General features: G+C 28.6%; 2 protein-coding genes across 3 annotated transcripts; both read left to right on the top strand.

Moving 5' to 3' along the window:
* Positions 1-1,395: 1,395 nt before the first annotated feature.
* On the top strand, positions 1,396-4,424 carry LOC120079339. 2 transcript variants are annotated; one of them, XM_039033502.1, is made up of 5 exons: positions 1,396-1,649; positions 2,906-3,120; positions 3,307-3,397; positions 3,689-3,755; positions 4,087-4,424. In XM_039033502.1, exons 1-5 carry the CDS (start codon positions 1,591-1,593, stop codon positions 4,117-4,119), a joined length of 465 nt encoding a protein of 154 aa, XP_038889430.1. In that variant the 5' UTR covers positions 1,396-1,590; the 3' UTR covers positions 4,120-4,424. The 2 variants fall into 2 exon arrangements, with proteins under 2 accessions (XP_038889430.1, XP_038889429.1); XM_039033501.1 differs by having other exon boundaries at positions 1,400-1,649; positions 3,840-4,369.
* Positions 4,425-15,406: 10,982 nt separating this feature from the next.
* LOC120079691 (EIN3-binding F-box protein 1-like) lies at positions 15,407-19,274 on the top strand. Its single transcript, XM_039033997.1, has 2 exons — positions 15,407-15,875; positions 16,555-19,274. The coding sequence occupies exons 1-2, from the start codon at positions 15,851-15,853 to the stop codon at positions 18,513-18,515; spliced, it is 1,986 nt and encodes a 661-aa protein (XP_038889925.1). The 5' UTR covers positions 15,407-15,850; the 3' UTR covers positions 18,516-19,274.
* Positions 19,275-23,262: the final 3,988 nt, after the last annotated feature.

Consider the following 23,262-nt stretch of genomic DNA (forward strand, 5'->3'; position numbering starts at 1 on the left):
GGGGGTTTTATAGGATTTAAGGCTTTGCTAGTTGAAATTTTAATTTTCTAAAAAATATTTTTATTAACAATAATGAAATAGATTTTAGAAACTAAAATATTTAAGTTTTGACCATTATAGAAGAATAAGTATAATAGTAAAAGAAACCAAACAAAACATTAGAAAACGTCAATGCAGGTAAATCTGAAACGCACTCAAAATGTATGGAATGAGATTTTTATTAAAAAAATATACTTTTGGTCATTTTAATCGTTTTATAATAATTTATTTTATACAACGAAACTTTTAAAATACTGAGATAAAACGAATTCAAAACCATATTCAAGTTGTAAAGCAATTGAATAATACAAAAGGGCAATTCCATTTAAAGAAAGCAATCACATTCACAACAAGTGGCAACAAAAATCCAACATTAAAAGATTATGTCTTTCTACTTTAAAATTTAATAAAATAAATTCTTTTAAAATATGAGCTAAAATGTAACATCAATTTGAAATATATGAAAGTCCCATCCTTTGTTTTTCTCACTTCATATTGAAGATGATGGTTTACTTATTTATTTATTTTTTCTTTTTCATTCTTTGTGTAGATTTTTTTACCATAAATTTATAGAATTTGGTATATTAATTGAATGGAAGATCGAATCATCAACATTCAAATTAACTTGTTCATTGTTTTGTAATTTTCAAATAAAACATTAAAATTAGTTTGTTCGTTGCTTTGTAATTTTTCAAATAAAACATTATCAAGAGAAGTCTTATCACACTCGTTAAAAAAGAAAAAGAAGTTATATATATCCTACTTTTAATAAAACTCCCACCTATATAATTCATTCATCACAATATCTTAATTACAACATGAATTACTTATCGTCCAAACAAAAAATAAAATTTATTGTTCCACTCACTCTAAGGCGAGTGAGAGAACTCTTCTCCTTATGATTTTTTCCTATGACTTGTATTATTAATAATATTTTTATTTTTTGTTTGGTTTGGTGTGTATGTTGGGTCGTTTTAGTGTTCTAATTGTAACTATGATATTCTCTCTTTGTTTGTGCTTTAACCTCATACTCCTATACCTCTTTTTTATTTGTGATTTAAATTTTTGGTTGCTAACACATTAGTATATCTTGAGTTATACCCGTTTTTGTAGATATTAGGTCAAATTTGTGATATCATTACTGACCTGAGTATAATTAAATTGACATAAAAAATTGACAATGTCCTTGTAATATAAGGTAATTTTTAAGTGACATTAAAAAACAAATAAATAAAGTTTTCAAAAGAAAATAATAAATAATTTATATGAAAAGGAGGAGGAGGAGAAGAAGAAAAAGATGAACACGGTTTCGGTTTGTTAATGTAAACTGCTATTAACGGTACGAAATTACTGATTATTAACTGGAGCTGGTAAAGTTTCAATGGAAGTCACAATCATAATAATTTCCTATCAAATCATACCTTGTTTATCCAATTCTATCCTGTATTAGGGATTTTTCGATTCGATTTCGATTTTCCCTTTTCCATTTTTCGATTTCGATTTCGGCATGTTTCTGTGTTTTGATGTTTGTAATTTGATTTTTCGCCGAATATGGTGACGCGAGAGAGCTGGATTTCTGTCTGGATCGATCGACTTCTCTCTTGTTTGGGGTAACTTCTCTCGTTGTGTTAATCACCTCATTTCTGTTCATATTAAGGTTTTTGTAATTGTTTGATAAATTTATAATCATTTTTATGCTACCTAATTGAAACGGGTAGAAATTTAAACGCTGTTCTGGATTTCCTGGAATTGATTAAACTTGTTCGTTTGGGGGAGTTTTTCTGCCTTGTTGCTTGGAAAATAGATGCAGTTGTATGAATCCATTATATATTGTTCTGATGATTGTCATTGTTATTTGAGTGGTTCTAATTTGGAGAGCTGTTTTAACTGATGATATGAAAGATGATATTTCCTTCCTTCATGGAGTGATGAGTGAGTTTGTTGTACAAATACTTTCAGCTTCTCTTATGAATAGGTAGGAGCTTTAATTATTTATCTTCTTTTGGAGATTCTTTTTTAATTGGGAGATTGTATCTATAGACAGAATTTCTTAATCTGCAATTAAGGAACCTTGGAAGTAAAAGAAATACCAGTTGGTTCTTAGTAAGTGTTCAGCTCTAAAAACAGAAGGGGATAATGGTAGCTTCATTTTCCTTCCATGAATTTAACCTCTATAATGATAGATTAATGTCAGAATGGACATATTTAAGTGAAAATTTGGATATTACAGGAAACAGAATCCATCATAATCCAAGCAAAAATATAACCGGAATTTTCTTCGTCTTGGCAATTTCCTGACCTATTGAAGATGGACGCTAGATATATCTCTAAGTATATGGTAGAAGCTCAAAGCTCTTAGATTAAAAGGATGAGTAGTTGTTTGCATCAATCCCAGTAGTAAGCTTCTTAGACCTGAGTAGTTCTGGATTTTGGAGTGCAAGTTTTCAGAGGGCCAAAAGAGTAGCTAGTGGTGAACATGGTCTATGCATATATCCTTAATTTATCAACTGATTGATTGTTTATCTTTCTTCAGTTCACTAAATTAGTTCATCTCTCTGTTATAATTTATGTTTCATTGTCATTGTTTGGGTCCATGACATCGAGGGTTCGTCTTCCAGAGTTATATATTGGAAAATGATCTGCATACTTGGTTTGTTTCAAACTTCACTGGGGTCCCAGAACTTAACCATGTTATTGAATTCTCGTCTCGACTTAAAAGTATGATGAGAGACAATTAGAAATGGCAGTATTGTGATGTTCATGTATGTGCATTTATCATTACTTAAGCTATTACTTGTCTGTTGTGGAGTTATTTTGTCCTTAGTTTTCAACATGCCTCTAAAAGAGGAAGTGTTTGTTTTGGTAGGGGCATCAAACCTGCACCTGCCATCTCCGGGAATAATCTGAATTCTAGGATGCCAAGCATGTCAGATGATTTTTGGAGTACAAGCACATGTGATCCAGACGAGATGCTTACGCTTCAATCTCGACAGAATTCATTTATCAGCACAACAAACCACAACTCTAATCATGGAGGTGGCACTGACAATTTAAGAAATCATTCTGACTTTGTAAATCATGGTAAGCTTAAAGTTCATTATTCACTGCTTGTTGGAAAGTAAAAGAGGCATTCCTTTGTTTACACGTCCATTCTTCATCAAGCGTTAGTATCAATACTTCTTTAGCTGCTTTAGTCTGGTTTAAACTAAATCCATTTATGTCCATGAAAAATTAAAGTTAGTTACAAGTTTTTATTTCAAATTGCAGGGTTTGTTCTTTGGACTCAGACCAGGCTTCGATGGGTTGGAAATTGTGTGCCTGCTAAACGAACTAAAAAAAATCACCTTACAGGATTAAGGTGAGTCTAATTTTTCCACAGATACGTACTTGTTCATGCCGTCAAACCTTGCTGTTATATGCGTCTACATGCTTGTAATGCAAATGAAATCCCTCTCTGCCAATATTTCAAGTAATCGATGAATATTTTTTTATTACATTCTTTAGTTGTCGGAAAATTTGGGTCATCAAAAATCAGGCAGAAGGTTTTTTGAATAGAAGCACACATGCATTTTGGAAACTCAAATTCCCTGAGGATTTAGTTGTTTTCAAATTTTTTATCCCTACCATATTGCTTGGTTTCTGTTTACAGTTGGTATATGACTAAAGAACTCTTGCTGGAAAGCAAAAAGCCTTACCATCGACGCATACCTTTATCCGTAAGTCTGCTCTTGTATTCTGATGTTTCAACTACACATTCGAATCCTCTGCTTTGAATATTTAAACCATGATATAATTAACAGGAAATGGTAGACTTTCTAGTAGAAGAATGGGAAGAAGAAGGGCTGTATTATTGAGCCAGTCAATTGGAAAAACCATCACCCTGTGCATACACTATCTTTGTGACTTTTTTTTTTTTCTTTTCGTGTTTCGGAGTTCAATTCAACGGCTTCCATATTAACTTGGAATCAATTTGATACAAGTTAACATACAAAATGACACCATTGGTTTGCTAACGTTTTCGATGTTGGTCCATTGGAGATCTCTTAGGGGAAGGGCAAGTGTGAAGTAACACAAAATTGAAGATCTTCCGAGTGACCGGCGAGCTAAATGGTAAGGCCCCCATATACTTTATACATACATATCAAACTTTCTTCATCAGTAGTTTAATATATTCAGAAGCATCAACTTTGCAGTGTGTTTGATGCGATGTTGATGATTGACTTGTAATTGATTTCAAAGGATAGATATATTAATCTCTCTAAAACAAACTCTTCCTTTGTTTTGAATTCTGATAATATTGAGCTTGATTTTGTGGTGATATTGCTGTCAACTGTGTTGGATGATAGAGAGAAAATAATAGACAAATCTATCCCTCATTGTCTTTTTGTCTGGTGGTTGTGCCATTAAAAGACTATAAATTTTTAGGGGTTTATGGTTGGAGATGCAAAGATGCTTTTCAAACTCTTTTTCAGAAGAGAATACTTACTGTTTCAAGGATATGGACCCTACCTTTTGATTAGAAATTTTATCTCCCATTCTGATAATAGAGAATGTAGGTAGGAGAAAATAGAATAAATTTTTTGGTGGCATAACTATTATCACTAAAAATATGTTCTTGCTGAGTCATAATGAGGGAGAATGTTCTTTGATTTGACTTTCAATGGTTGATACTTGATATATATTATAATCTTGGGAAAATATTGCAAAAACTACCCTAAAATATGACGATAGTTGCAATTATGTCATAAAACTTTCAATTGTAAAAATTGAGCTCTTAAACTTATACAAATGTTAAAATTGGTATGTGAAACTTATATAATTGTAGAAATTGTAACAATTGTATAAGTTTGAAGGTTCAATTTTTATCATTTAAAGGTCAATTTTTACAACTATTATAAGTTTGAGAGTCCAGTTTTAACACTTATATAAGTTTGAAGACTCAATTTTTACGATTGAAAGTGAGTGTGTATTTGCAATTGTCATTATACTTTAGGGGCGTGTTTTGCAATTTGTTCAATAATCTTAATGTATTGGGATGGGACAAATTTTTAAAAAGGAAAATATAAAGAATTTTAGGCAAGTTTAAATTTAAATTCACCATCTAGATATAATACAACTCATCATGCTTGTTTGAAAATATTAAAAAAAAAAAAAAAATCTATCAAGATGATGTAATTTATATTTTAAAAAACAATTCAAATTTCAATTGTTTGGTTAAAGATCATTCAAAGTGATTTGACTATTTTTCTTGTTCAATTCGAAAATCTCAATTGTTAATTATCATTTTTGTTTTCGCTTTACGAAATTTACCATTCAATTGAAAAAAAAGATGAATACATATCTTGGTGGTTGGTTTGGTACTAAAGAGAAATTTGGATGGTAGTTAAAAAAGCTATATCCACTAGTCAAATACAAAATTTAGAATAAAATCGATTTTATCTCTCAATTTGTTGAGCTATATCAAATTAATTAAATCATAAACTTTCAATTTCATCACTTATCTACTAATTTTAACCAAAGAAAAGTATAAAAATCTACCTAAACTCAGCCATTTTAATAAAATAAAGTTTTGCATAAAAATAACTTTGAGTGATATACAAATTATTCATTAAATAATTTTGTCAAAATTCATAAATTTCAAAAAAAGAAAAAAAAAAAGAAAAGAAAAGAAAAGGCATGCCTTATTACCAGTGAAAAAAAAAAAAAAAAAACCTCTAGTGCCACTTTCCTTTTAAGTTTTATCAATTATAATTACGCATACCATACATATGTTAAATAATTTCATTGAACACATAATAGATAACTTTTCTTTTAACCATATTTCGAGCGAGAACTTATCATAAAGTTAAATTCGCAACAACTTGTTAAGTTGAAAGTGAAAATTGAAACAACTAAACAACGGATTTTTTTCCCTTCTAAAATTTAGTTTTATCCCTTTATCTATATTCAATGGAAATTATAAAAAGAAGGCTGTTCTTCTTGACTTTTAGTGGCCATTAAACTAAAGAGATGAGACATCATTTAAACATGGTGTGAACTGATTTGAGAGCTTACTTTTTCTTCTCCTTCTTCGGGCATATAATTTTAGCTTCACAAGGGACACTTCTAAAGAGATGAACCCAAATTAAATGAATGAATAAAACTTTATGCTCTAAAGTTTGGTCTCCAATAATGTAGAGATTAGATTGTGCTCTTTCATATCAACTATACTTTTTCAAGAGAATTGGTTCATTTATAGTTTTGTTATAATTTGTCCCTTTTTACATATAAGATGCAGCATTTTCCACAATATTACGATTGCTGAGTCTTTTTAATTAAAATTATATTCCAATAATGATAACCTTTAATAATATACTAACTTTTTTCTATAATGTAATAAAAATAAATTGTCTTGGATTAAGATGATCCTTCCTTACCTTAAAAAAAAATAATTTGTATGAGAATTTTGTCAAACTTTAGAAATGATCAACTCACATTCCCTAATTTTCCAATTTTATTTTCATATGAGAAAAATCAAAAGAAGCAAAATGGATTAGAAAGTTTATGCGGAGGGATTTTTAAAATAGAAAAATAAGGAAACTATTAGTGTCTAATAGTGATAGAAACCGATAGAAATCTATAATTGATAGACGCTGATAGAAGTCTATTAATATTTATCAATATTTTTTTTTATTATTTCTGTGAATAGTTTGATATTTTTTTTATTTGTGAAAATTTTCTTAATAATAATATATGATTCAAATGTGTGATCCTAACATGCTTTTTGTTGTCCTACTTTTACTTATGGATTTTTGTATTATAATAATTGGTTATGATGTCAAAACCAACCTTGGGATTCATTACAATGAACCTTGCCCTTTCCAAATTGTATTCAAACTTCAACAAACATATCCAAATTAAAGACCAAATAAAACCATGTGATTCTCTCTCTCTCCACATGAGAATTTGATTTTTTTTTTCTTTTGGAAGATTCAATGTGATATGTGGAGATTGTTTGTTGATTTGATGAATCTTGATCTTTGATATTATAATTTGTTGTTTATGGGTAGATTAGAAAAAAAAAAAAAGTTAAAAGATAAGATAAGAAGATTGTGTTTGTAGGAATATATTGTTCATCTAAACTAAATTCAATGATTTTAATCAATTCTATAACATTGACACGTGCCTTCCTTCCCTAAAGAACTTCTTGCATAGATATTACATATATACATTAAATATACATGTTAATACATATACCTTATCGTGAGAAAAATGATTTTGGAATGACAAATGATAACGTATTTGTATAATACATATATATATATACATGCATCATAGAATTTAATTTTAGTTATCTTTCAAAGAGATAGAAAGAGACTATGGTTGATATTAATACCTAGAGTTAGAACATTTTTAATCTTCATATTTTTTTTTATATAATATGTTATATTTTAGAGAAAAAAAATCAATAGAAGAGAGAATAAAATTAGGCCACTAATAGTTTAAGGTAATTGTATGTACCCCATGTGACTTTGATTATATTCATATAAAAAGGAAGATGCCAAGGTTAACATTTAACTTTTGGATTTATTAATCAATCCTAACAAAAGAAAGTTTTATGTGGTGTTATACAATAAGTTAATTTTAATAGGCAATAATGAAGTGTATTGATCTTCACAAAAATAATAATAATAATAATAATAATAATTTGTTTGCTACACCTAGGGTCATTATGCTCATCAAACTGACTAAATTTACAAATTTACTACTTGTTTAGATTTTTTTTTAGTTCAATGACATTTGAAATTGAGAAAATTTGAACCTCTTTTGATGATCTTAGAAAATATGCATAAATCAAAAGTTATGCTCAAGTTTGACAAATTCACAAACCTATTATTAACATACATATGAATGAAAAAAATATATGATTTAATCTTAGCATTATGTAAATAATCCTCTTTTTTAGTTCAACAGTTTAAAAAATAGGAATTTGAGCATTTAACTTTTTAGATAAATATATAATATATGCCTTAACCAAGATTTAAAATATAATGTCAATGAAAATATCAAGTTCTTAATTTTACGAAAATTTTGATGGAGATATCAATAAAATATCAATATCTATAAATATTTCTAGAAAATTTATAGAAACAAAAAGTTCAAAAACTAAATTTAAATTAGTAATTAGACATTTTTATAGTTTTTAAACAAGTTAATGTGTCTAATATTTATATTATAAGTATATATTAGTGGCATTTTGATGCTTATTTTTATATGTTTTGTGGATCTTTTTTATGATATAGTGAAAATATCAATTCACCCTTGTGTCGATGTTGAATCCATGACAATATAAAAGTATTGATTAAAATATCAACATGTTAAATTTAATACTATTATCTTAATCACCTGAGGTAGGTTTGAAGTTGTCAACAAATTTTTTTTTTTTAAAAAAAAATAGTTATACCTATAATGTGTTTATTCATTAATTAGGTTTTCTTGAGACTTGAAAAAAAAATAAAAAAAGAAACTAAAGAAATATATATATATATATATATATATATATATATATATATATATATATATATATTATAATAGTAGTGTATGTGTCTATATATATATAAAGGATGACAGCTTGATAAAGGGTCTGTTTAACAGGTTCAACATGGTCTTTCCATGGCTCTCTCTCACGAGTGGCCATTTTCTTTTCATTCCCTATTGAATAATAATAATAATAATAATAATTAATAATAATAATAATAATAATAATAATAATAATAATAATAATAACCAATTTAGTTTCGGGTAAAAATAAGCATGATTCAATTAGTATAAAACTTGTACGATTGTAAGATTAAAAGTCCAATTTCTCATCCATGTTTTTTTTTTTAAAAAAAAATAACTTTAACTTATTTTGGTAAAAATAAGCATGATTCAACTGGTATGCAACTTAACTTATTTTATAAAAATAAGCATGATTCAACTAGTATGAAACTTATACTATCAACTATAAGACTAGAGTGTCGGTTTCTCATCCTATGTGTTTTTTTTAAAAAAAAAAAAAAAAATAACTTATTTTGATAACACCAAACATGATGCAACTGGTATAAAACTTGTACTATCGATTATAAGATTAGAGGTTCGATTTCTCATCTTACAAGATTTTTTTTTTTGTAAAAAATAACTTAGTTTATTTTGGTAAAAATAAGCATGATTCAACTGGTATAAAGCTTCTACTATCAACTATAGGATTGGAGGTTGGATTTCTCATCCTATGTACTTTATTTAAAAAGAAAAAAATTCAACTTATTTTGGTAAAGATAAGCATGATTCAAGTGATATAAACTTGTACTATCGACTATAAGATTAGAGATTCGATTTCTGATCTTACATGTTTTTATTTCAAAAAAAAAAAAAAAAACTTAGCTTGTTTTTCATTATTGTTTTCCTGAATAAAAAAAAACCATATTTAGCATGCATATAAAGAATGCATTGTCATTTTCAAAGAAATACATCTAATAATAATAATGATAATGGTAATAAAGAGGTTTTAATATTATTTTAATCCTTATACTTTTGACTATTGTTTATTTTGGTCTCTATACTTTCAAAATGTTCATTCAATTCTTATACTTTCAACTTTTGTTCATTTTAATTCTTAATTTTTTTATTTTTTTTTAAAAAAAGACCATTTTGTTCCCTTACAAAGTAAAATAGAAATGAAAATGAAAGGTCTAAAATAGTCATTTTTTAAAAGTATAAAAATCAAAATAAATATTTTAAAAATACAGAATGTACTAAAATTAAAAGTAAAAGGACCAAAATGAATATATTAAAAATAGAGGGACTAAAATGAATCAAAGTTAAAAGTATAGAGACCAAAATAATATTTAAAATAAATAAAAAAAGAATTATTCATAAAAAAAAAGCCACTAAAAAATACACTCAAGTACAATTTTATTCACATATCACATTAATTTAGTGATATAAAGTCACAACAATAGCTATTATTGTGACAAAGTACTAGAAAGAGTGGGAGGTATAAAACTCGTTTTTAACACGGTTAGAGGTTCTCCTCCTATTTTTTCTTTCTTTTTTTTAATCCAATTATTATTAATATAAAGCTATTTCATTCCAAAATAAAATGCAAATATTAAGTAGAGAAAATTTCATAGTCAAATATGATATATTTTTACCCTATCACAATGAATAAAATCCAAAATAAAAAAATGTAAAGTTTTTTTTATTAAAAAAATCAAATTAAAAGGATATATATTTGTATAACCTAACGTGGTATGTTATATTATCTACATGTGTATATCTCAATTAGTAAAATTATGTATTGTTACCTAAAAGTTCAGAGATTCAAGATCACATTCGAGATTCCTATAGCGTACTTGTTAAACTAAAAAATATATTAAAAAAAAGCGCTATATCATTTTTTTTTAACCATTATCTAGTTTATTGGAAAAAAAAATGTTAAAAAATGGTTAGATTACAAGTACTAAACTTTGAGATTTATATCTATTTAATCACTAAACTTTAAAATGTCTAATATATCTCTAAACTTTAAATTTTGTGTCTTTAGTATAACCATTATTTAAAAAAAAAAAAATAGTCTCATTTTGTAACCATTTGAATTTTGGTTTTTAATTTTTGAAATTAAGTCTATAAATACTTTTTCCACTACTAAATTTCTTGGTTTAATATCTACTTTTTATCCATGTTTTCAAAAACCAAGTAAAAAATTAAAAACTAAAAAAAGTAGGCTCCATTTGGTAATTATTTAGTTTTAAATTTTTTAATTTTTGAAAATTAAGCTTATAAACACCACTCTCATCCCCAAATTTCTTTATTTGTTATCTAGTTTTTATCGATTGTTTAAAAAACCAAACCAAGTTTTGAAAATTAAAAAACAAAGGCTTTTAAAGACTTGTTTTTATTTTTGGAATTTAACTAAGAATTCGATTATTGTAATTAAGAAATATATATATCATTATAAGAAATAAGAAGAAAATATGCTTAACTTCTAAAAATAAAATGGTTACTAAACGGGACCGTAGTTTTTAAAAATTCATTTTTATTTTTGAAATTTAGCTCAAAATTTATCTCTTTTACTTAAGATTGATAAAACCATGTAAGAAAATGGAATGAAATAATCTTAATTTTTTTTTTAAAAAAAAAAGTTACCATCAAATAAACACCAATAGACACAAATCTCAAAATTTGGAGATTAAATTTGTAATTTTTTTAAAGAATCGTATGGCAAAAAAAAATAATAATAAAAAAAGATAGATTACAATTCTCTTTTGATTGGTACAACAATTGTAAGGTGGGAAATTGAACCTCCAATCGCTTGAATCGAAGTGCATGTCAATATCATTGGACTAAGCTCACTTTGACTTCTCTTATGATATTTCAACCATTCACATACTTGATAAATGATATTTTTTTTCCTAATATTTTTATATCAATATCATTCTAAATTCAAATATATAATAATTCAGCGCCATTCTATTTTTTTAAAAAAAAAAATCAAAACCTAATATCCAATTCGTCAATAATTATTGAATGCTACATCTATATATAAATAAATAAACATATTCTCTAATTGATTGTTAATGGAAGGAGGCAAAAATTTTAAAAAAGAAAAGGGGAAAAAAAAAAGCCTCCCTAATACCATAAATCTATGTGTGAATCACATGTAAATGATTGAAATGGAACAAAATAATGAATTAGAAAAAGAAGCTAAAAATTTGGATAACATGATAAAATTAAATATAATAACAAGTGGGGGCAGAGAGGAAAAATACATTGAACTTTTAACCTATTATTTCTTTAGTGTCCTCATTCTGACTGGAGTATATTATATTCTTCAGCTCAAAAATGGCCTAATTGGACCTACTAATTGAGAAGAAAAAAATAAACTATATAATAAAAAACTATATAATATCATATTCAGATTCATTGCACATTTAGACTATACAATTGTGACATTTATAATTAAGAGAGCCATCTTGGCTTGGAAATTAAGGCCATTCCCATATGACCTTTGTTCTTCCTCAAAACCCTACAACTTTTTCTTATGTTTTTATAAGTCAACTTCCTCAATTTATTTGTTCTTTGCTTAGTACAAATTGTGGCCAACATTGCTACTACTATTAATTGCTTGGCAAATAAGGATTCATGGCAACATTCATGAATATTCATTATATAATAATAATATACTACACATACGTGTCATAAATGTTTTGTGAAAAAATTTATCAATCCAAACATACTTCAGTAGATATAATTACTAATTACAATCTCAAAGATCGATGGTTTGATCTCCCTAAGAGACAATAAGTTTGAGTCATCTCATTATCTCTCATTTTAATAAGAATTTAACCTCAATAGATTATGCATCTATTATTATTAGGATAAAATATCATTTGTCTCTCTATATATATTTTGAAGTTTATTCAATTTTAATCCATATATTTTCACTTGTTCAATTTAATCTCTATACTTTCACTAAATTTTAAATTTAGTTACTCGAAGTTAATTTTTATCAAATTTGGTTAAATAATAATAATGATAACAATGATTTTCATGCAAAAAAAAAATATAATATGTGAAAATGTTATCAAAATTTATAATAAAGATGCTCATTTGTGACAAACAATTTTTTTTAAAAAATATCAACAATAAACTAATAGTGAGGACTAAATTTATGACATATTAAAAAATACCGAAACTAAAATTAAACAATTGAAAATATAGAAATTCTAACTTGAATAAAACGGAGGTTTGTTCAACTAATAATAACCGTTTCGAAATTTTGGTTAAGTAAATTTCCACTTTTTGAAATTAAAGAAGTTGAGTATTATGATTGATTAGTTCTAAGCTTTTTTTAATAGATGTTTGAAAGATCGTTGTCTATACTAGGCGTCATATGTCAATTTTTCATTAGGTACTTAACAATACTAATTAATGACAACTACGTTTAAAATTAGGTGAAGTCAAATATAAATCAAAAGTAGAATTTTCAAAAGTTACAAGAATGAAATTGACACAAATATATAAGTATGGAAAAAAAAAGGTATAATTTAACATATAATCCTATAAAATGTTTATATATACTAGTAAATATAGATAATGATATGGTTAAATGTGATTTTAGAGAGATAATACACACACATATATAAAATCAATCATTTTTACTCTTTGTATTTACCTTAATTAGTCAATTTTCACTTTAAAAGTTTAATTTTAGTAATTAATAATCACTACAAATTAAGTCAACATAATGAATCATGAAATTCCTTTTTTTCCTTTTTTTTTTTTTTGGAGCTCTTCAAAGTTTAGATTCTAATTCCTATCAACCATAAAATAAAATATGTTTCGATTTAATTAACGCTATCTATTTATGTGCTATTGAAGTCATTGAATGTATAATTTATGCTAAAAGTCGGTTTAATTTAATAAAGTTATTCCTGGTTAATAAAGTTTTTTATAATTAAATTAGATGCTCGTTAGTGATGAAAAGAAAACATCAATATAGATCCAAAAATGAAAACAAAATAAAATCATATCACTATTATCAGATAAAAAATGACTATTTTTAAATATAGGAAAATGAATAAAAATATTTATAAATATAGTAAAATTTCGTTATTTGTATGTGATAAACCGTAATAATTTATCATTATATATTATAAATATTTTCAACAGTTTTATCATTTAAAATAATTTTTCTTAAAAAATTCTAGACTTATTTTACTAGCAAATTGTTAAAGTAAAAGTAAGAAACACACTAGGATAGAATTTAAAAATTAGATAAAAAGTTATGCCTTTATTCTATATATAGATGTCCCCATGAAAAAAGTATTTCATAGATTCGTTTTTAACATTATAATATTTACCTAAATAATGTTCTATTATGGCATAAGTTATAGGAAAATTATTTCAAATGGTAAAATTGTTGAAAATATTTACAAGATAGAGCAAAATTTTAGAACTATCAATAATATATGCTGATGGACACGGATTGACTTCTATCAGTGTCTATCAATGTCACTGATAGACAGTGATAGAAGTCTATCAACGTCTATTATGGATAGTTCTAAATTTGTTATATTTTGTAAATATTTTGGTTTATTTTTCTATATTTGAAAACAACCCTAAGTTATAATCATAGTATTAATATTTTTTACGACATGTTTGATATTTCCAGCAATATTTTTACGTATTTATGAGTTCAACATCAACATAAATGATGCACTGATATTCCATTATATCGTTGGAAAATATACGAAAGGTAAAAAGAATAAGTAACATTATATCATCAATGTAAATACAATATAAATAATAGAAATATTTATATGTTTAAAAATCATAAAGTGATTATTTATTGATTTAAATTTATTTTTTTATTTTTTCGTTTTTATAATTTTTCAAGAAATATCTATCAATATCGATGTTTTATCAATATTTCTTTCAGCATTTCTATAAAATTAACACTTCGATGTTTTCATCCTTTTAGTGTGGAATTTGTATGTATTCAATTCTAATTTTCAAATTATCTTATAGACCCTAAAATTTTTAAGTTTATGTTTAATAAATCATTGAACTTAGAAAAGATTTAATAGGTCATTCATTAGATTTTCAATTATGTGTCTAATAGATAACTCATATGCATATTCAAAACTTTTAAAATTAATTAATCTATTAAATGTAAATGTGTATTTTAGGTTCAATGAAACCCAACTTAAATCAAATAGGTCAGTAATCCATTAGACACAAAATTAAAATTGTAAAGATTTATCGAACATAAAGTTGAAAGTTTAAAATCATTAGACACTAGGGATTCATAAGTAAGTGTTAAATAACCCAACTCCACCAATGTCAACTGTGTTCACTATTGAAGTTTGCACTTGCACATTTATCGAGAAATTTCATCTTATTTTCTCTCTCTCTAATGTTTCCCAACTCCAGACTAAACAATTCTACACTTTGAACATAGACTTCCTAACTCCAGACTTTAGAACTCAATTCAGCGCTTCAAACAACCCCATAAGTTGTAAGATGGAAGAAACACAAAGTTAAAAATTTGAGACACTTTTTAAAATTTAGAAACCAACTAAACTTAATATTTAACACCTTTTCACTCTATATACATATTTATATATGTGTGTATGTATATATGTACATGTATAGTATTTAGCATTTCCAAATTACCATCTACATCTATATTCTATCTACAACAGTCAACAGCTCATCATTCAACTTTTTGCTTGGGATTCATGCACTATTGAACCAAAAAAATATTATAAAAAGGGAGAAAATAAAATGGGGGAGAGAGAAAATAAAAGGAAAAAAGGGGGAAGTTCCGGTAGTCGGTAATGGGAAAATTGGTTGGGCAGTGGCAAAGGGGCAAAGAGCAAGAGGGGGGTCTGCTTGGAATTTGTGGTTTTTTGGAGAGATACATTGCACATTCACAATCCCACCTCAAATTCATATTCATTATATGAATTTTTTTCTCACCCACTATCACTGAGATTGACATCTTCCACCTCCCCTTTTCTTCTTCTTCTTCTTCCTTTTTTTTCCCCATTAATCAATTCTATTAATCCAAATATATATACTCTTTTCATTCCATTTCTTCTTCCCACTTCACAAATTCCCCTTCTTTCTTCCTTTTTTCCCCCTTTCTCTATTGGGGTTTTCAGCAAATGCTCCTCCTCTTCTTTCTCATACTTCTCATTTGCTTTGTGATTTCTGAGTTCGAGGTTTTCTTTGTGGGAAGTTCTTCTTTTCTATTCTTCTTCAGTGTTGCTCTGTTGCTGTCCCCATGCCTGCCCTCGTCAACTACGGTGGTGAGTTCTTTGATCTTTTCTATTTTGATCTTCGTTGATCTGGGTAGGATTTGAATCGGTTTAGCTTGATGGATTTTGAGGGTTTTTTTTTTGTTTATGAATCTGTTTCTGAGGTTTTGTGATCTGGGTTTGTTTGAGGATGCTTGATTTTGATGGAGAAATATGGAATTGTAGAAATCTTAAGCTAATTTGTTCTTTCGTGAGTGTAACTTGAAGATATCTAGTTTATGTATCATGTTGAATGTCGCTGAATTTGTTAGTTAGGTATGTAATGGATCTGTCTTAGAAGTAGCTTCTTTAGAGTGTTCTGAGGATGGAATTTAGTTAGTGATGAACTGAATAGGTGGAACTTTTTGGAGAGGAGGTGTGTGCAATTTGGATGAAGTTTTGTGATCTGGGTTTGATTGGATGTTTGATTTTGATGGAGAAATATGGTACTGTAGAAATCTTAAGCTAGTTTGTTCTTTCGTGAGTGTAATTTGAAGATATCTACTTTCTGCATCATGTTAAATGTCTCTGGATTTGTTAGTTAGGTTTGTAAGTGGATCTGTTTTAGACGTAGTTTCTTTGAGAGTGTTCCAAGGATGGAATTTATTTAGTGATGAACTTTTTGGAGAGAAGAGGCTTGCAATTTGGATGAGGTAGTTTTGGCTGATTTTTGTTGTTATTGGGTTTTCAGGTGATGACGAATATTACCCTGCGGGTTCCTTTTACTCAAACCCCATGGATTTGGATGCCTTGCTACCAACTAGCTCTCATGTTGATCTGTATTTTCGTCCTAGTAAGAGAGCTCGAATCGGTGCACCGGTTGTGTTTGGAGGAAGAGAATTTGAGCAGGAGTGTAAACCGTCCATTGAAGCTCTTCCTGATGAATGTCTCTTTGAGATCTTCAGGCATCTCCACAGTGCTAGAGAGAGGAGCTCCTGCGCTGGCGTTTCGAAACGGTGGCTTATGCTTTTGAGTACTATTCGTAAGGCTGAAATTTGCAAGAGCAGAAGTGCATCGATCTGTCAGATGGTTGAGTGTTCAAATGTTGAGCAGCAGAAGTCTGAATGTAGTGAGATTTCAGTAGTGAACTGTGATAAAGATCAAGAGGATGAAAGTAATGGTTTTCTTACAAGATGTTTAGAAGGCAAGAAAGCTACTGATGTAAGACTTGCTGCTATTGCAGTAGGAACTAGTGGACGTGGGGGTTTGGGAAAGCTTTCAATTCGAGGAAGTAACTCTACTCGTGGAGTTACCAACCTCGGTCTTTCGGCTATTGCCCACGGTTGCCCTTCTCTTAGGATGCTTTCTTTGTGGAATGTACCATCAGTTGGGGATGAAGGATTGTTTGAAATAGCTAGAGAATGTCATTTGCTAGAGAAGCTTGACCTCTGTCACTGCCCTTCAATCTCAGACAAAGGTTTGATCGCAATCGCGGAGCGATGCACTAACTTGACCTTTTTAAATATTGAATCATGTCCAAAGATTGGAAATGAGGGGTTGCAAGCAATCGGAAAGTTATGTTCTAAACTACAGGCCATCTCTATCAGAGATTGCCCTCGTGTTGGGGATCAAGGTGTTTCAAGTCTATTCGCGTCGTCTTCCTGTGCTATAATGAAAGTAAAGTTCCAAGCATTGAACATAACCGATTTCTCTCTTGCTGTGATTGGACATTATGGCCAGGCCATTACACACCTAACCCTCAGTGGTCTTCAGAATGTTAGTGAGAAGGGATTTTGGGTCATGGGTAGTGCTCAGGGCTTGAAGAAATTGACGTTGTTGACGATTGCTTCTTGCCGAGGGATGACCGATGTGAGTCTCGAAGCGATTGGAAAGGGAATTGCAAACCTGAAGCAGATGTGCATTCAGAAATGTTGTTTTGTTTCAGACAATGGACTGATAGCTTTTGCCAAAGCTGCAGGATCACTCGAGATGTTGCAATTAGAAGAGTGCAACAGAATCACCTTATTGGGCATTGGCGGTGCCCTTTCAAGCCATATTCGAAATTTGAAGTCTCTTACTCTGGTGAAGTGCTTGGGGATCAAGGATATTGCTAAAGAAGTAACATTGCCCTCTCCTTGCACCTCCCTTAGATCCTTATCTATCCAAAACTGCCCTGGCTTTGGTAGTGCCAGTCTTTCAATGGTTGGGAAGTTGTTTCCTCAACTTCAACATGTTGAATTGATTGGCCTTTACGGTATTACAGATGCCTCAATGTTTCCACTTCTCGAGACCTGTGAAGGGCTTGTGAAGGTGAACCTTAGTGGCTGCATAAATTTGACCGACGAAACCGTCTCAACCTTGGTTAGGCTGCACGGAGCAACGATCGAAGTTCTGAATCTTGACGGTTGCAGAAAGATCACTGATGCAAGTTTGGTAGCTATTGCAGATGCGTGCTTGTTACTAAATGAACTAGATGCTTCAAAGTGTGCTATCACTGACGCTGGGCTTGCAGTTCTTTCATCTTCAGAGCAGATAAATTTGCAAGTTCTTTCCCTGTCGGGTTGTTCCGAAGTATCAAACAAGAGCTTGCCTTTCCTGGAAAGATTGGGAAAGTCACTCGTCGGCTTGAATCTCAAAAACTGCCACTCAATCAGCAGTGGCACAGTTGGGATGATCGTCGAGAACTTGTGGAGATGTGACATTCTCGTCTAACCATGGATAGTCAGCTCAGCAATGTAGTTATAAAGATACGAGTAGATATCGTTCCAAGTTACAGTATAGGTACATCAAGTTTATATGGTCTTTTTCACACAGATAGCAACATTCAGCAAACTTGTTTCCATAAACAGCGGGCTTCCCGACTGTGTATTCTTTCCGTGGCTCGGTTGTTTTAAGGAGCTATGGCCAATTACCTTCATTTTTTGCAAGCTTTCTTTCAGCTTGTTTGACTGTTTTGAGTCTCCATTGATGGGAGGCTTCCTCTTTGATGGCCATGGCTCCCTAAGAAATACAATTACCAAGTCTCAGTTAAGATTTACATGTCTTTGTACTCCCACTGATCTACCTTCTGGTTTTGTCAAGCTGAATGTTCTATAATTAGCTGTTTTAGCTTACAGATTCATTACTTAAATGCATCTGCCAATAAGCTTTCTATATACTGAGTCATATAACTCTGTTGTGTTGTGTAAAAGTCTTGTTTGGTTTTGATCATTTGGTCAAATGTCCTCGTTCCCATTCAGTTGCAGTCTTTCGTGTTCGTTTGCATATGTTGTGTTTGCTTCGAGTCGATGTTCAGTGTGGATATCTGTTGATCGTGAGTTTCGGCAATGGTATTCTGTTTATTCAGTCTGCCATATCAGCCTATAGGTTGTTTTTTTCCAAAGCCACGGTATAGTCGTTTATGGTTTAATATTTGTACCCTGTAACTTATGTGTTCTAAATAATGAGAAGAGTTCTTCTCTGTTTCATAAACTTCTCCTCTAGTATGGAAATTTGCAGCGGTTTTCTCTATTCTAATTGTTGGTATGGAAATTTAGTTCCGTATGAAAGGGTAAAATTGACCATTCACTAGAAAAGGTAAGATACTCTTCTTTAATAAAGCCCAAAGTCTCCTAAAATTATTTCATTTTCTTGATAATTAGTCAAAAATTAGTCACATGAATCATCAAAACAGAAGGCAAAGATTGACTGCTAGTAATGAAAATACTTTATCTTTATGGGCCACTTTGGGACAAGAAAAGAAGTGGTCTAATAATTAAGGATTTGGGAAATCTTTATGAAAGGCTTAAAAAAGCCCACATTCAAGGAACTATAAGCCTATTTTGGTAATTGACGAGGCTAAAATTCAAATAAGTTGAATTCGTGTCGGATAAATTTATAACATAAATCGGATCATTTTAATTTGACAAATCTTCCACTCGAGCATTTGATAGATATTAAATTTGCATTGACATGGTGATATTTTTATCATGGAAAAAATATCCTTTTGGTTCTTAAGTTTTGGGTATAATTTTTATTTAGTCTCTAAGTTTTAAAATGTTCACATTTAGTTCTTAAATTTTAAATTTGGTTTCAATTTAGTTCTTAAGTTTTAAAATGTTACAATTTTACCTTTGACATTTGAGTTCTGCTTCAATTTGGTCCCTACGTTTCAAGATTTATACTTTTAACTCGATTATTCACTAAATACTCATTTTCTATCTTAGTATTAATTTATGTTAATAAATTAAAAATTATTAAAATAATTATAATTAATTAAGTTTCACTATTTTTTATCTTTTAAAATTAAATGCAAAATTTCAAATCATAATTATTTTTAATTAATTAATAGAAATTGACGTCAATAAATGAAAGTCAGTATTATATAAAAAATTGAGATTAAAAATGTAAAATTTTGGAACCTAGGGACCAAATTGAAACGAAACTCAAATCTCAAGGGTAAAATGATAATATTTTGAAATTTATGGACTAAGTTAAAAGCAAACTCAAAACTTAAGGACTAAATGTGTAACAAAGAAAACTTAGGGACCAAATGAAACTACATAGAGACCAAAAAGTATTTTACCCTTTTATTAACGTTTTCACATTGGGAGTTCAACATCGACATTTGGAAATGATTTAAAAATAATAACAATTTTAATTTATTTAAAAAAGCAGTTATAATTGTAAATATAGTAATCAGACCTAAAGTATTTGCAGAAATAGAGTATAGATTATGCTATATTTTCAATTCTTTAAAAATGTTGCTATATACTTAATTATTATCCCTAAAAGTGCTATGAAATTATCCGACTTGATTTAAAAATGCAGATATTTATTTATTAATTTAAAAATATATTTAGATTTTTTTTTTTGTTTTTATAATGTTTTTATTGATAATTTCATAAAATCAAGATCTCATATTTTCATCGATAGTGATATCGTAAACCTTGAACCTCATCAGTTCAATCCTTTAAATTTGATTACAAAATGAAAAACACTGATTTTGCTCAATTATAACTCCAACCCCTTAAACTTGAGATATATGTCTATTTGATCCTTGAATTTTAAAACGTGTCTAATAGACTCCAAATTTTTTTTATTTTGTGTCATTTTAAAAATGTCTAATAAGTTCTTGAATTTTTAACGTCTAATATATAAGTTCTTGCTATATTTAATATTTTTAATATTAATAGATCAATTAAATAAATATTTGAATTTCATATATTTAATGTAACCTTATAACTTCAAATTTATATCTAGTATAGGTATCCACGAATTCTAAAAAATATCAAATAGTCAAGAATTTAGTAGACACAAAAATTGAAAGTTTAAGGATCTATCGGACACAATTAAAAGTTTTGGGACCTATTAAAACATTTTCAACTTCAACGAACTTAAAAAAATACTTTTGAAAGTTTCATGGACTAAATAAATACAAATCTAAAAATTTATAAAGTAAATTTTATAATTTAACCCATTGATTTTGTCACAAACAAAAGGGTTTTGACCCTTTTTGAAGCAATTTGAAGGGCTTATTTTGCCTATTGACTCTAAAATTTAGGCCCTCAATAACCACTTCGTTTTTTTTTTTTTTTTTTTTTTAATTTTTTTTAAATTAAGCTTATTTTCTCCTTATTTTTTTACAATGATGTGTATCTTTTTTAAGTATAATAGTTGAATTCTTAATCAAATTTCAAAAACAAAAATAAATTTTTAAAAGCTGTTTTTTTTAGTTTTCAAAATTTGGTTTGGTTTTTTAAACCATTGGTAAAAAGTAGATAACAAAGAAAGAAATTTGAAAGTGGACGTAGTGTCTATAAGCTTATTTTTCAAAACAAAAACAAAAACAAAATACTAAGACATCATTTGATAACCATTTGGTTTTTTGTTTTTGTTTTTGAAAATTAAACCTATTTCATGTATATTTTTTTACAATGATTTGCATATTTCTAAGTACAATGGTCGAATTCTTAGCCAAATTTCAAATTTCCAAAACTTAGTTACAATTCTTAGTTCTCAAAATTTGACTTGTTTTTTAAACAATAGATGAAAAGTAGATATTAAAAAAAGAAATTTAGAAGTGGAAGTAGTGTCCATAGATTTAATTTTAAAAAAAAAAACAAAAAATAAAATGGCGGACCTAAATAATTAGAAATAAGGCCTTAATTTGTCATTTGTTTTAATGAAGAGTGTGAAATGTCTTCTTATATATGGTATGTATTTGAATGCCAACCAAACAGAATATCCTCCATGGAAAAGAAATCAAAACTCGAAAGGGTTTTTGGCTTTGCTTTTTATCACATTCACGAATATTTTGAATATGCTGCAAATTTTGACTCTTCCAACTAGTGAAGAGTCAAGAACTTTCCTATATGGATTTATTAAATGACTATTCTCTATATTTTTTTCAATTAAAAGAAAAATCTATGTGGAAAATGATTTTGTTAAATTGTAATAGATCAATTAATTACTTGAGTTTAAAACCGAAGACCCCACAATTTTGATGGTTGGTGGGGTAGCTCATCCAGAACTTTTTTACTTCTGCGGCTCTTTCTTTGATCTGGATGCATCGTTTGAGAAGACATGTAAAACTACTTGCATCGATGTCGTGTCAAGCCGACTATATTCTGATGCTTAAGTTAAAACATTAAGTATTCAGTTCGATTAAAAGCATAGAGAGAATTGCATGTCTCTTAAAGCTAGTAGTGAGTGGTTATTTATAAGACTTGTTCTTCGACTTTCGATTGGAATATGTACAATATTGGCGGTGTTAAAGTATGTGTGGTCCTTGATGTTGTGAAGTGTCATTGGCAAGCTCAACTTGGTCGTTTTTCTTTTGGTAAAATGAGGCTTGCTCAGCTAGTCAACTCGAGATCCGAGGGTTTGACTACGTATTAGCTCCATGCAGGTTTCAGGACTCTTTTGGGCTTGGACTTTGCCGTGTGCAACCTTCAACATATAATCACAATATTTTATAAAATGTGGGTTTGCATTATTTGTTTTCGAATTTTGCAAATCAAATGAATTACTAGAATTTCAATATGTAAAACATATATTTAATTTGTGGGTTTATAGTATGTGAAAATCAAACATGTACAAAAATGTAACATTCTTCAAACGCTTAAGCCTTTATGTAAATTAGGTCTACATAATTTATAGGGTAACCTGTAAACTAATTGTTTTCAGAAAAAAAAAAAAAAACCTGTAGACTAATTAAGAATTAGGGTAAATGATCTCACATAATAAACATACACTTTTTCCTAATTAACAGAGTCAAACATCTTTTTCATTTGAAAATTTTCACACTATCAATATGGTATTATATTAATAGTAGGCATGGTAATTTGTGGAAATTGTATAAACTTATTATCCTAAACTTTTTATTAATCATTTTACAAAAAATTCTATTACATGTGGATTTCTTGACATGTACTTCAAAATGTAAATAAAAAAAAAAAAGGTTTCTCTTAAATGTAGG

Source organism: Benincasa hispida, chromosome 6 (genome assembly GCF_009727055.1).
Source record: "Benincasa hispida cultivar B227 chromosome 6, ASM972705v1, whole genome shotgun sequence".
Lineage (NCBI taxonomy): Eukaryota > Viridiplantae > Streptophyta > Magnoliopsida > Cucurbitales > Cucurbitaceae > Benincasa > Benincasa hispida.